The sequence below is a fragment of the Pelobates fuscus genome, chromosome 4 (assembly GCF_036172605.1).
Source record: "Pelobates fuscus isolate aPelFus1 chromosome 4, aPelFus1.pri, whole genome shotgun sequence".
Lineage (NCBI taxonomy): Eukaryota > Metazoa > Chordata > Amphibia > Anura > Pelobatidae > Pelobates > Pelobates fuscus.
This window is the reverse complement of record NC_086320.1, coordinates 65,945,396-65,961,198: the sequence shown is the minus strand read 5'-3', so window position 1 is coordinate 65,961,198 and position 15,803 is coordinate 65,945,396. Positions and strand designations below refer to the sequence as shown.

Sequence of the window (15,803 nt, the reverse complement as noted above, 5' to 3'; positions counted from 1 at the left end):
ATAGAAATAATTAATTGTAGGGACTATTTTGTCTTATGTAGGTTCCAAAAATGACAGAACAAGGCAAAAAACTGGATATTGTTGACTTGTAGCTAACTTGCAATTTCCCATCAGTCATCACTCCTAAAAGCATTTTCTCCATGTCATATGCCATTGAAACTAATGCATCCCACTTCATATGCTTGAGAAAATCTATGGAGTATCCAGCAGTCTCCCAAAATGCTCTATAAACCCCCTGTGACAAACACTATTTTCCACAGACATTTGCCACGAACTCCTGAAGGAGTGTGGAAGCTGGCCTCCTGCCCACGACTATAGTCCAGGTCATAGGCCCCATTCGGGAGTTACCCTGCCCAGCAAGTAGCAACCTGCCCAGCAGGTAGCAACATTCCCTCTGTGCCACTGGTTCGCACTTTTCCTTCTCACAAATGGAACTGAACGCTAGCTCCTGGTGTCCGTTCGCATGAACAAGCCCACGAACAGTCCTCAACAGTACTTAGTCGCAACCGCTATGGAACTAATTTTGGCATGAGAACTTTGTGGTTCACGGTCACCTCAGTGGTACTTAGCCGCAAATGTTATGGAACTGTTTTCGGCTAGGTAACCTTGCGATTCCCGGGCAACTTGGTCTGGGGTTTTGAACCACTTTGCGACCCACCAGGAGAGAGCTTTTTGGAGGGAAGGTGCTTGAAACTAAAAGGATGAAAAGCTCCCCAAGAGCCAGGTGGAGCACCCAGTACTTCGGCTGCAGGAGCTCCCAAAGTTAACCGGCCAAAGCATACATCGCTCTGGAACTATTTTGGACATAGGACCACGTGTGCGGCCGGTCAGAACTTTGCCCGAGTGGTGTTTCCCCTAAACTGCATGGATCTGAGCGCTATTTGGGCAATTTGGACGCTCAGATGAGGGCTGTTTGGGGATGTAGGACATCTGGGGTTATTATATGTTTTATTATGTTTTGGGGTACTTTTATGTTTTTATGTTTGGTTTTCTGTTCCTGGGAGATAATTAGCTTGCCAGTCTTTAAATGAATTATCTCCCAGGCACAGAGATTCCTAGGAGGGGCTTGTACTGAATACAATGGAATATAAATGTGGGTATAAATGTGAATGATTTTGGCTAAATAAACCAGTTCATTTTGTACCCTTCATCAAGTCTCGACTGATGTTTGGGTAGGCAAGAGTTATACCTCTAGAATGTAAGCTCATTGAGCAGGGCCCTCCACCTCTCTGTTCCTGTACGTCCAGTTGTCTGGTTACAATTACATATCTGTTAGTCCACCCATTGTACATCGCTACGGAATCTGATGGCGCTATATAAATATTAAAATAATAATAATCACTACTTCATTATGGGACCTGGGAGAATCTACAGCGGAGGTACCACTCAGTGTACAGGCGCTCCCGTACACCCCCATTTTGTAGAGATAGACTATAAACCGCCGCAACTCCTGGCAGTCACATCTGCTGTGCAATAAAGAGATAAAGACAACGATGCCTGGGAAGGAAGTCCCTTTTACTAAGCATGTGCTGAATATCCTCAGGCAAGGTGCATTTGTTTCATAATATTTCTATCAATCAAAACTTACAAATGACGCCTGTGACATCAGCCCCCAATCCACTCATTGCTCAGAAGCGTTCTCATGTAAAACCGAGAAAATCCTTTTTGTAACAAATCGGTTAGCACAGCTGTACGTGGATTTCAGATGCAAGTGATAATGGATTTTATTTTATTTTATTTAAAACCTTCTCTAGTGCAGGTTCAGTATGTCAAAGGATATCAAACATTTTAAGCATTAAATTAAATCAGAAAGATATATGCCAAGTTTACACGACTTGCAGCGAACAGGTCATGTAATGTGCTTGAAGTGAAGTTAAATCAATTCTGACACTTGCAAAGTCCATCAGGGTCTGTACTCACACAACGCAATAAATGTTATGTAAATGGAGTCAGTGGAATATTAATAATAGTACTAAAAATACATACATGCTATTAAATTTACGCACTGTACTTTTGGGTACTATGCAAATTTTAATACAGAAATTTGTTGTTTCTGCTTCATTACAGAAAGCTATTGCATATTTTTATTACAAATTAGTTGTTTTTTTTCTCTGCATAATTAAATCAAATTCACAGATGAGTTGACAAATTAAATAGCTAACTCGCCGTTGTTCCAGGAGGGCAGGGGACAGCCAAAACAGAATGTACTTTGGATGAAAAATAACAATTGATGTGGATCGGGCCTCAAGGCAATCGTCAGAGATGGAACGCAGAGAGTCAGCGTCTGACACGAGGCGCTGTGTCACATCAAGAAGTAGAGGGACGATACATGTCAGCCTTGCTCTAGAATTCGCACATTATTCCCTAAGCCTTACAACTTAGAGCTCCCAGCATTTTAAAGAAAAAAGCAAGTGTCATCCCACTAATTGGTTGTTCAACTATTTTTCTTTATCTTTAAGCATTAAGAAGCTCGGCAAAGTGCAATAAATTTACAATGCAACGAAAAAAAATCTTTAAAACAGCACGGAATTAGATGTATATTTTATGGAAAATAGCACATGACAGCGTTTCTTATAGCATTATAAATGTTCTGGGCCCCCCCAAGGTACACAATGAGTCACTGAATGTCTAGAAGAATTATCCATTATTCATGAGAACCTTGCTCGCAAACATTTACCCTCTGAGATGTTACAATGCACAGTTGCCCTGAAATGAATGAGTTACTAACAATTTTTATTTTGTTGTATAACTATTTCCTTCACACTAGTAGTTTGGTTGTTTTTTCAAAGTAGACATTTTCTATCATGGTTGTTCTTTAAACTGATCTATCAGTGCTAATTATATGCGGCCAGCCTGCTATAGCCGTGTTGCAGTGACACAATAGTAGCTGAAGCCAATTTCTCTTGGTATTGCTGTAGGTAAATGACAAACACTTTGGTCTCAGTATCAGACACCAACATTTGCCTTAAAGGGACACTATAGGCACCAAAACAACTTTAGCTTAATGAAGCAGTGTTGGCGTATAGACCTTGCCCCTGCAGTCTCACTGCTTAATTCTCTGCTATTTAGGAGTTACATCACTTCCTTAAAAATAACCTAGATAATTATTTAATCTGTTTAATCTATAGTTTTTATCTCCTGCTCTGTTAATAGCCTCCAAGGCCATGCAGGAGCCTCATGTGTGTTATTAAAGTTTAATTTACAGAGCAGGAGATAAAAACTTCTACAGCAAGTTAACTTCTGATTAGGACTAATGTGATTAGGACTAATTAAACAGAATCAAAAGTGATTTAACTCCTAAACGGTAGATAATTGAGCAATGAGACTGCATGGGCATGATCTGCTCACCAAAATTGCTTTATTAAGCTAAAGTTTTTGTTGGCGCCTATGGGATCACTAAGGCAACTGGATGACACAAGCATGGCATTAAAGGGACACTATAGTCACCAGAACAACTACAGCTTATTGAATTTGTTCTGGTGAGTAAAGTCATTACCTTCAGGCCTTTTGCTGTAAACACTGTCTTTTCAGAGAAAAAGTTTACATTACAGCCTTGTGAAAACTTCACTAGCCACTCCTCAGATGGCTGTTAGAGATCCTTCCTGGGTCATAGCTGCCTAAAATGCATCCAAACATTCAGTGTCTCCACCCTCTGCATGCAGACACTGAACTTTCCTCATAGAGATTCATTGATTTAATTCATCTCTATGAGGAGATGCTGATTGACCAGGGCTGCATTTTCTTTACAGGAAGTGTGTAGGAAGAGACTGTATACACATACAGGAGAGATATGTTTAGGGCTGTATAAACAAATTGATTTAACTTGATTTAACCTAAATGGCAGAGAATTGAGCAGTGAGACTGCATGGGGCGTTATCTGTACACCAAAACCACTTCATTAAGATAAAGTTGTTTTGGTGCCTACAGTGTCCCTTTAATGGACAGAGTGTATGAGTGTTTTAAAGAATTTTACAGCAACACATCTAACAGTAGTCTACAGTTATTGAGTGCATCACAGAGCTCCACAGCAATTCTACACAGAGGAAGAGCATTGTGTAGATGAAAGCCAAATGATACATCTCACAGTAGTATATGCTTAAACTGCACTGTAGATATTTATAAAACAGTCTATGGTATTAAATCATTTACGACTTGTCCTAAATAATTTACCAGTGAGATACATAGTGGTTAAATGCCATGAAGCCATATAAAATCATCTTTCACCCAAATAAAATGTTATAATGTAGCTAAAAGCATTACATATAATATTTATTAATGTAATGTACAATTTGACAAGGACTGATTTACTTCTTACTTCTTCCAGGGCCATATACCTAAAATATGCAAAATCTACATGATATATTTAAAGGGACACACTAAGCAACAAAACAGCTGTAGCTTAATGAAGCTCTTTTGGTGTATAAATCATGCCCCTGCAGTCTCGCTGCTCAATTTTCAGCTGTGATTGTGTGCATGTGTGTGGCTGGCTGACTTTGATTGTATATTGCGTTTGGCCAGTGGTGTATTCTGGTTTTGTGCTGCCCTAGGCTTGACAAAACTCAGGCACCCCTCCCCCCCCCCCCCCCCCCCCCCAAATTTATTTTCCTGACAGACACACGCCCTCACTGATGCATGAATCGACATATAATCACTTACAGATACACAGTCATTGTCACGCACACTGTTTAACCAACACACACTTTCACCGAAACATACAAATTCACAGGCATACACACTCACTCATTCACAGTTACACACACACTCACATTCACTGATAAACACACATATACACTAACTGACAGACACATACACACTCATTGACAAGACACACATACATACTCACTGACATACGGACACTCACTCAGTGTCACACACACACACACACACTGGGACACACATATACTCACTGACAAATACACATACACACTCACTTGCAGGCATATATACACTCCGTGTCAGACACACACATTTACTGACAGACATACAAATTCACTGACAGACACACACGCTCAGTGAAAGACATGGATACACACACTGATAGACATACACTCTTAATGACAAACACATATAAACTCTTAATGACAAACACACATACACACTCTGTGACAAACACATATACACTCTCAGTGACAGACAGGCACACACACACTCTAACAGATACACACACTAGCACTCACTAAGAGAAACACACACACTCTCACTAACGAACACACTAACACACTTACTAACAAAAACACACTAACAAACTCACAATTTGTTTTTGCTTACATTTTGGATTTTTCCCTGTGGTCCAGTGGGGCTGCTACTGGCTGGGCTGGCAGGCGGTCGTAAAGACAGGAGCAGAGTTCAGCACTGAAGGAGTTCTGATCCTCCTGCTCAGCTCCCATGCATGCCGCTCAGTGATGCCGGAGCAGGAGTCACGTCATATTCTGGCTCTGGCATCACTACAGTCCTCCCTCGCCGCCCGCCTACATCAGGTGATCCCAGCCTCAGGGGTCCCGAGGTGGAAAGGCATTTGTCAGGGTGGCTTTTTTTTGCCGCACCCCTGAAAGTGCCGCCCAAGGCAAATCCTTATCAGCCCCGCGCTAAATACAGCGCTGGGTTTGGCTGCATATGAGTGTGGAGTGACATTTTCTGGAAGCCCAATTATTGGGAGTAGATATTTTCTAGAAGCCCAATTTATGGCAGCCAGATTGAGATATGAGTAGAAGAATCAGCACATGCAACGGGTAAAAGTTTAGATGTTTATAATTAGAAAAGTAAAAATTTAAATTGTTGTTCTTCGTGTTACACAGTTTAAGTTTCAAGCGTAATTATACTGATTGTATACTTGTTTAGTGACTGATTTAGAAGGCTGGCTATGTGAAGTTGAGGAAGAGCATGATGTAATTTTTTTTACAAAATTACTTTTTTTGATTGAGGTTTCAAGTGATTCATATTACATAATTGCTCTATAATAGTTATCTTTTTTTAATTCCAGCGATATCAAAATGCTTCAAAACTGGAACAGTTTGTGACACGTTTTTTGTTAAAGGAAACATTGAACCAGCTGCAGTCACTTCAGAACTCTTTAGAATGTGCCATGGAAACCACCGAAGAACAGACACGTCTGGAAAGGTACTGAGGTTATTTACCATTATTAGTAAGTTATCATTATTATTAGTAAGTAGAAACTGCTCATCACATGATCAGTATTAACTGTCCTAATGTCATTGGGACTGCCCCTGCAGAGGATCCTGTCTGCTGTTCATTCCCATACAACTTACTCGTGCCTGCAGGACTTCTCCCATCAGAGTCTCACCTAGTCTTCAATTGTTTAAGACGTTCCTTAACACCCATCTCTTCAAGAAACCTTAAGGCTTCCTAGAGTAACAGCTATGTCACAAACCTGTTTCTTGCGCTCTACTAAACACGAGCACTCTACTCTCTCCTCCAGCTCTGCTTCACTCACCTTGTTTGATTGCCATCTCCTGTCCTATTGTGTTGTTATACCCCACCTACTCTAGATTGTAAGCTCATTCAAGCAGGGTCCTTATCTACCTATTGCTCCTGCTATATTTTGTAAGTGTCTCATTTACTGGTAAATTTCCACCTTGTAATATTGTAAAGTGCTGTGGAATAAGTTGGGACTATAGAAATACCAATAATAATAATAATGTCCTTCTGGCCAGTCATCATGAGAAATGGTCAGCTTAGACCCAGTTGTAGTTTTTAATGGTACCTGTGCAAGAACAAATTAGTTGAAGGGAGTTTCTTGAACCTAACTGTTTTTGTACGCACATTGTATGTGTCTAACATCACACATACACTAACTGTTGGTAGAATATAGTTCTCCCACATCATTAAAAATATATTATATTTAAAAAAAATCTACCAACCCTCACCCCCCCCATAAGGTTTCACTCGACTTCCTCCTTCACTACCCTACTGCCCTTCATGACATTTACCTCCACAAAGCATTAACAAGCTATTTTGCGGTTCAGATCCGTGTGCTCCAAGAGCCCACTATGTTGTAATTTGTTAAAACAGTAAATAACGATACTTATAAAAAAGGAAATATCAAGCAAAAAAAAAAAAAAACAACCTTGTCCACGTTTCCCCCCCCCCCACCAACTGTATCAGGGTCATTTCAACCTTGCCCACTGTAGACTACGGGACTTCTCAGGGGCGGACCCTAGTTATTTCTATAGTTGCCAAAGAGTAACGCCAGTAACCTCACGACATCTCTACTTGTGGTTTCACCAACCAACACTACTTATTGTATATAATTTTTTGTTTTGTTAAAGTTTGTATTTCATGCTGACATCGCTTATTGCGGTAACACCTTTCGGTTTAAGAATCTTGGTAACGCTTGTCATTCTATTGGCTTATCCCAAACAAACAGGGTACCCACCACACAGCGCCCACAGGTATAGGCAAAGACACCCACCTCATACGATCACAGTAACTCCTTCCCTACCTCCCCCCTCACTGAACCCTCAGCTATGGCAACAATTTCAATACTTTCACATAATGCTAGAGGGCTGAAAACCCCTGAAAAACGCCACATGGCCCTTACGGATTATCATAAAACAAAAGCGGAAGTGGTATTTATCCAAGAGACGCACTTTCACAAAGACTTAGCACCATCCCTAAAATCTAGACACTACACAAAGGGATACTTTAGCAACTACGTAGACTCGAAATCACGGGGAGTGGCGATCCTCCTTTCCCCACATCTGCCATTCACATACAAAGAACATATGTCTGATGACAGTGGGAGATATATCTTTCTGAAGGGCCAAATGGGCTCAACTCCAATTACTCTGGCTAACATTTACCTTCCTAATAGAAAAAATTCCATGCCCTACGTAAGATAATCAAGCAGTTGGTACAATTCACTGACGGCATGTTGATCTTAGGAGGCGACCTCAACATCTCCCTAGATGGAGCACTAGACACTACATCCCAAGCCTCTACATATCAGGCTTCAACACGGGCACTTATCCAAAAACTTCTAGACTCGCACCAGCTCTATGATTGCTGGCGAGTTTTACACCCCGTTGAGCGGGACTATTCCTATTACTCATACTCCTCATGCTCCTACTCAAGAATCGACTTGTTTCTCCTTCCACACAGATTCCTAAACTTATTCCACTCCTGCAAATACGATTCAATCATATGGTCCGATCACGCACCAATCTCTCTCTCAATTAACATCCCCTCCCTCCACCCCACTAGGACACAATGGAAACTGAATGATGCTTTACTTAACCACCCCGACATACGGAATCAAGCTGAGACCTCCCTGGGACAGTATTTCGAGCTCAACACACACCCGGTATCCACTTACCCCATCATTTGGGAAGCACATAAGAGCACAATAAGAGGTACGTTCATTTAGGCAGCCTCTAGACTCAAAAAGCTGAGGGAATCTCACACACTCAGTCTCACCAGAGTAATTAGGAACTTAGAGGGAACACATAAAAATGATCTAAACCTTACCACATTCAAGACACTGGTAGAAAAGAGGACCGAGTTAAATACGATTCTCGACATCAATACTAAACGCTCCCTAGCCAAGACGAGAAGCACATTCTACGCACAAGGGGGTAAATGTGGGTGCCTTTTGGCCCATGTACTAAAAAAACGAAGGGAACACACATTCATAGCAGCCATTCGCACAAAAGAAGGCAAACTCTCACACACAATGACTGACATTCTCACAGAATTTAAAGATTTTTTCTCCTTGCTGTACAATTTGAGACAGACCCCCCCAGCGGCGGCGGACATCCGCAATTTCCTTTCTCATAGGATACACAATACCTTACCCCACAATCTCAGAGAATCCCTAGAAAAACCCATTTCCAGGGACGAATGCCTCCAAGCAATCAAGCATCTACCACTACGGAAAAGCCCAGGTCCTGACGGGCTCACTGCCAAATACTATAAGACATTTGCCCCCTTAATAATACCCCACTTCCAAAACACGTTCAATTCTCTGCTCAAAACAGACACTCTCCCCCCACAAGCCTTGAACGCAATGATCACGCTACTTCCAAAACCAGGGAAAGATCCTACCCACTGCGGCAGCTACAGGCCGATCTCCTTGATAAACGTTGACCTAAAGCTGTTCACAAAAATTCTAGCCAACAGACTCAGACCACTGTTGCCAGGACTGATACACGGAGACCATTCGGGTTTCATTCCAAACAGGGAAGCCAAACACAACACCACGAAACTGCTGAACCTCATACACACAGCCTCGAGGGTTGGTTGTCCCAGTCTTCTGCTGTCAATTGATGCCAAAAAAGCGTTTGACAGGGTAGACTGGACTATGCTGTCACACACCTTACAATACATGGGATTCGGCCCAAACTGGCTCAAATGGTTTAACGCGATATACTCACATCCTACGGCAAATATTAGGGTCAATGGTCAATTATCGGAACCAGTGGCATAAGGAATGGCACCAGACAAGGGTGTCCCCTATCGCCTCTCCTATTTGTCCTGGTCCTGGAGCCCTTCCTTCAGGGGATTAGGGACAAGGCTCTAATTAGAGGCATCACAACAGACACGACAGAACATAAGATGGCAGCGTTTGCAGATGACATGCTATTCACAATCTCAGACCCGGTATCATCGATACCTCACCTTATGGCTGAAATGGAATCCTATAGCAAGATTTCTAATTTCAAGGCCAACCTCAGCAAGTGTGAGATATTGCCGCTAAACATTTCCCCTCATGACGCAGCCATTCTACAACAAGCACACCCATTTGTATGGGCACCCCACACTATAAAATACTTGGGTATTCACCTAACTAAAGAGGCGTCCTGCCTATTTGAGAGTAATTTCTCTAGCTTGATGAAGGGCATACACTCAGATCTCAGCACCTGGAATAAACCCCAATTTGGTTGGTTCTGCAGGCTGAGCATACTAAAAATGAATGTTCTGCCAAGGCTCTTATATGTCCTGCAGGTATTACCAATTGCGCTACCTAAGTCCTGGTTCACGATAATCTTGAAAACCTTTACGACTTACATATGGGCACACAAGAACCCAAGGCTTGCTTACTCACTTCTCACACGACCGAAGAACGAAGGGGGCCTCGGCCTCCCAGACATAGAAAGATATCACCAAGCGGTCCTCCTGACTAGATTGTATGACTGGACACATCCACACCCTACCGCACAATGGATACATATAGAAAATACTTTCTTCAGAGCGCACATTTACACAATACCATGGCACAAATCCGGACAGCCATTCCTACTACACTCCCCACACCCCACAATTTCACCAACCCTACGCATGTGGGCTAAAGTGAGGACTCATCAGTCGATGTCACCATACCCCTCCCCGCTATACCCTATCACACACAACCCTCTTTTTAAACCGGGAGAGGATGGTAGAGCATTCAAACAGTATCATTACTCACATTACCTGCACCTAGCTGACATTATGGATGGCACAGGAAATCAGATGAAACCTCTGCAAACTATCACGGGGGGTCACAATGTACTGCAAACATTTCAGTATAGACAACTTTCCCACTTCATTCATACAGGGCCACTGGCACACAATTCTGTTCGAACCCACACACAATTGGAATTACTCTGCAAATAACATACCTTAAAGAAGAAAATCATCTCAGAGATGTACACAGCGATCGCTAAGACAATGCCTCACCATCCACCAGCATTCACCTCGTCCTGGGAAAAGGAACTAAACACCTCTTTCACGCCCGAAACGTGGCGCACCATATTTACACAAATTTATAGGTCCTCTAGAAACACCGTAACCCAGGAAAGTAACTACAAAAGGATAGTGAGATGGCATTACACCCCGATAAAACTGAGATCCCTATTCCCAACGCACTTACATCACTGTTGGAGATGCCAAGCACCTGAAGGCAACACCACACACATCTGGTGGTCATGCCCAGTGATCCATAGTTACTGGAAACGCATTCATGGGATGATACAGTCAGTCCTAAACACCCACGTTCCTTTTAACCCAGAACTCTTCATATTCCTAATTACTCCCCGAGACGCACCTAAATTGACATCAGACCTACTAACTCACTTAATCTCTGCATTGAACCAACTTATACCAGCACTATGGAAGCACCCGAACCCACCATCCATTCGAGAGTGGATACAAAAAGTCGAAACAATTAGGGGCCTAGAGGAAACATGCCACTCCCTCACAGATAAATACTCCACATATACAGCCACCTGGCAACCCTGGTGCAACTACCTCAATAACTGCTCAATGTAACCATCTTAACATAAACCAGACACACACCCCACTTTTGGAGCCCAGTCCCCCTTATTAAACCACCAAGTACCATCCTACTTCCCCTATACTCATACCCGGACATCGGAATAGCTATTAATAGAGTTGTTAATAGAGTCCGGGGAACAACAAATGCCTTATCTTATATCCACTGTGATAAATACCCATTGCTATGAGCCAAAGTTTCAATTACTGTGTTGATAAAGCAGACGTTCGCCTTATGTTGTGATGTAATGTACATGCAAACTAATTGTGACAAGTTACTAAGATGCAATGTCATCCCCTTCGATGAATACCGAACTACTTTCCACATTTTCATTGTCATGTCACTCAATGTCATGTCATGTTCTTTCCTGTCCTGTTATCTTGAAAAGCAATTAACAATTGATGTAACTGTGAAAATTCTCAATAAATTTTAAAACCCTAAAAATATATATATATATATATATATATATTATATTTAGTAAAAAATTTAGTTTAACTTGACAATAGGCACAGTTAGGAACATTTATTAAATAAGAGCATAGGAATCAAGTAAAACTCTTAAACATAAAATGTAATAATTAATGAGGACTGTCTGCCTTTCTAATCTTCACATTTCTCTTATTTCTCCACTTATAATAAAAATCACATAATATTTTGCCATTAGTCATGTCTTATGCCTGTTCAAAGCATGAGTTAATTCTGTAACTTTGAGTTCTGACTTCAGCCTAGATCTTTAAAATACATTTTAGTAATCTACTTTTCTAGATTTATTTGAATATTTTCATTATATCTTCTCTCTCATCTTCCTCCAAATAGGTCACTAAACAGGGGCCACAGCAGCATGCACCATATGCTATGCAAAAATATTTTTTTTAACACACATGCATATATATAGTCATGTGGTCTTTGGACACAAACACACACTCATATAAACAAACAATGATGAACACAGGCACACACTGACACACACTGATATATGCGCACACCAACCCCTTTGCAGTCATCCTCTCCTTTATTCTCCCCGGCACTCTCTCATTCCTCCGACAGTTGTTTGAGAGCTGAAAACATTTATGAGCTCTCTTTACTGGAAATCCTAATTGCAAAAAAAAAAAACACGAGCCTTGGACCGGGCATCGCTAATACGAAAAGAGTGTCAGCAGATACTCTCAACCTATCAGTAACTTCCCATTCATTAAACGACGTAACAATGTGTGTACCTGTTAGCCACTCACAACATAATTTTAATATATAATTGTTAAATATAAAAATAGTGAGAAAAAGTTTGAAACTGAAAAAAATTGTGAAATAATGAATTGTTGACCAGTTTCAATATAGAATATTTATTTCATTGTTTAACTATTATCTGTACCAAACATCTATATATATTTATGTCTCTATGTGTCTGTTTGTCTATCTGTCTGTCTATCTACCTACCTGTCTGTCTGTCTGTCTGTCTCTCTTTCTGCCTGTCACCATTGTAAAAGCTTTACTCCTACTATAATTATTGATGATTCACTGTATGCTGTTCTAACTTGTATGCAAAATAGAATATACTTTAAATATCTGTATGGAGATGCAAATAGATTAAACATTTAACTAACACAGCAATTTAAAAGCCAGGCAAGCATTCTAGATCAGTTCTTTAGACAGTATTTATCTGTGTACTTTAATGACATATAACTGTCACGGGAATAAAGTTGCTGTGGTAATAATAGTTACAAATGTGCATCTTTCAAGAATGAGTGCGTTGCTTTAAAAAATAACCGATAATAGGTTATCCCTTAACACGTTGCAACACATACATATTGTATATATATTGCATATTTTACTGTTACATATTAAATATCATCATATGTAGCACAATGTCACACTATTTTCAATATCTCACAGTTGTATTTAATTTCTGAAATTATCAAATTGTTTTAAAAGTGTGTGTTTATTTTTTTGCCAGAATTCTTTTTAGTACATATATTTGAGGAATTTATCAATACATAGAAACATTTCATTTAAAACAGCTGAAATTGATCATTTATTACTAGCCATTGTCTGTACAGATTATAGAACAAACTTCTTAATATTAAGAGCCAATACAATGTTTTCGATATTATCAAGCCCAATCCGTAAAACATTCTATTGAACTTTGTGGGTGATATAAATCCGATGTGTTTTCATTTAACCTCTTCAAAACCGATAGCTCAGGCATAGGCAACCTTGGGCACACCAGATGTTTTAGACTACACTTTGCCAGCATTATGGGTGTAAGAGCATTATGGGGGATGTAGTCCACAACATCTGGAGTGCCGAAAGTTACCTATCCCTGCGATAGCATGTCAGAGCCTTCACGATAAGAGATTTTTTTTTTTAATTTACAAAATACTTTGTTCTATAAAAGCAAAGATATTTTTGTTATATTATTAAACAATTAAAAAACAACAACATATAACTAATGCTAACGTTTACGAATACTTATCAATACTACAGTGCAGTGTATATATTAGTGCTTGGTTCAATCAGCTGGGCTTAACGTAAAGTACTTTTTAGTCTATATATACAAAGGGAATACTACATCAAAAACTAATATGTAAATATGTAAACTATGTAAAAAAGATCTGTAAAATAATTTGAAACATCGAAACAAACACACACACTATATAAAAGGACAATGAGAGAGACAAAGGGATAATACACCCAGCAAGCTTCACAATATAATCTGAAGAAGTTGAACTTAATAAATGACCATAGGGGTAAGCGAAGAGTAATGCCAAAAAGAGGGAGATGCACTAGGTCCTAAGCGTATGGATCTTTACTCGAAATGCGTTGTCAAAGTCTTTGTTGCTACAAGGTTCCCATTCCTTTGAGTTATGCGATGGTCAGTTGGTAATTAATAGCTTTATAAAGTAAAATAGAGTAAAAATGGAATCCACACAAGCCAAGCACCCCATAAAAGCAGTGAAAACAATATCTGATTTATATTTTTCCTGCTTTAATACATTCTGATTTTCTGGGATTGAGTTCATAGATACGGTAGCAATACCTATTGTTAAGAGTCACAATGAGGCATGAAATATTGATGGCTTAAAGAAATGAGAAGAAAAGAAAGTACTTAAGTATAATAGCAAAGCCAACAGCGAGCACTCAGCAAGCTAACCGAAATCTGAGAATATAAGGAGATGGTTATTCAGTAATGTGCAGAGGCTCATGCTGTATAGAACAGAGTAGCTCATACAGTCGTTTATACACCATATGGTGTCTTTCAAGGCTAGTTTTTAAAAGCAGACAATGAACTAAGACGGTAACAATTGTTACCAACTTATATGAGATGTTTAGAGTAAAATTATACAAATGCTGCATTAATAATCTCAACTATTTTCATGTTACTTGGTACATTTAGAGCAATGTGCATACTTTGTTTCCAAATTTGAATGCAAATACAATAGTACATGTAAACATTGGTGGGTCAGTAACCCAGAAATCGCTCCCTTCTCTGCTTCATAGAGAGACCTGGAACAAAATGTGTGCAACAAACACAGGCAATAGGTAGAATATAATATTTGCTTTCAGTCTGAGTAAGTAGTGGATAACACTAAAAGTGAAAACTTTCAGTATCGTCTACCGAGATCAGCTATCTCATGGCAAATGTAAAGTAAATCCTCTGGTGCAATTTAATTTATTGTTTTGGGGGGTGGTTTTTTTTGGGGGGGGGGGAGGGAGGAGGGGACATACTGACCAGCAACATCTGAAAACATAATCATAAAAATGAACATTATGTGAAACAAGCTGCTGTAATGTAAGTCTCATTTCCAGCTAATTACCCTTATTATTACCTCAACCATCAAAAGCCATGATACCGAATATAATTGAACAAATCATTAATAAAAATGGACTCGATAAACAGTATTCGTGCAAAATGCATTAACATGTGGTCAGCCAGCGTGCTAAAATAGCTCTAGTTTGTGAAAATCTTTGCCCAGTTATGAAATTTACTGACAACTTGCCTTTTGATGAATAATTCACTACAGGTGCTAAAAGCAAAAAAAGTGGTCTTTATTTTTTACTACATATTATTTTGCACTTTAAGCAAGTACTACTGTTGGAGCCATGCAGTAATATTATTAGTTATATATTAGTGACATGATTAGTAAAGCAGGGAAATAAAAGGATTCACCTTGTATTCTATTCATTGATATCCATGCCATATTTTCTTGCCACCAATATGTACTGTTTATTGTATATTGTACTGTCTCACAATATAATGTGTTTCTCAGAATTTGCTGCAGATTATGCTGTAATGTTTGCATAGACTGTAATTTAAAAAAAAATATTAAATGGACACTTCAGACCATAAAGCACTTTATCTTTAGTGTGTCGTATTTTTTTAAAAACAATCACTATAAACAAAATCTTCAGATTTCAATAGAAATTGCCACCTTTATAAATTAACTTTGTTTAACCCCCCTCCCCCCTGCCCCCCCCCCCTCCCCCCCCCACTTGTCAATCAGACAAGCAGTCCTGTTACTTCCTGGTTTGGTTAGCCCAGT

The 15,803-nt window shown here is 39.8% G+C and overlaps 1 protein-coding gene across 1 annotated transcript in view; it reads left to right on the top strand.

The window, feature by feature from the left end:
• NECAB1 (N-terminal EF-hand calcium binding protein 1) overlaps positions 1–15,803 on the top strand; it is a 219,049-nt gene that overhangs the window by 162,307 nt on the left and 40,939 nt on the right. The window contains exon 6 of the mRNA XM_063451266.1: positions 5,981–6,117. Within this exon, the coding sequence (XP_063307336.1) occupies positions 5,981–6,117 (137 nt within the window). The remainder of the gene's footprint in view (positions 1–5,980; positions 6,118–15,803) is intronic.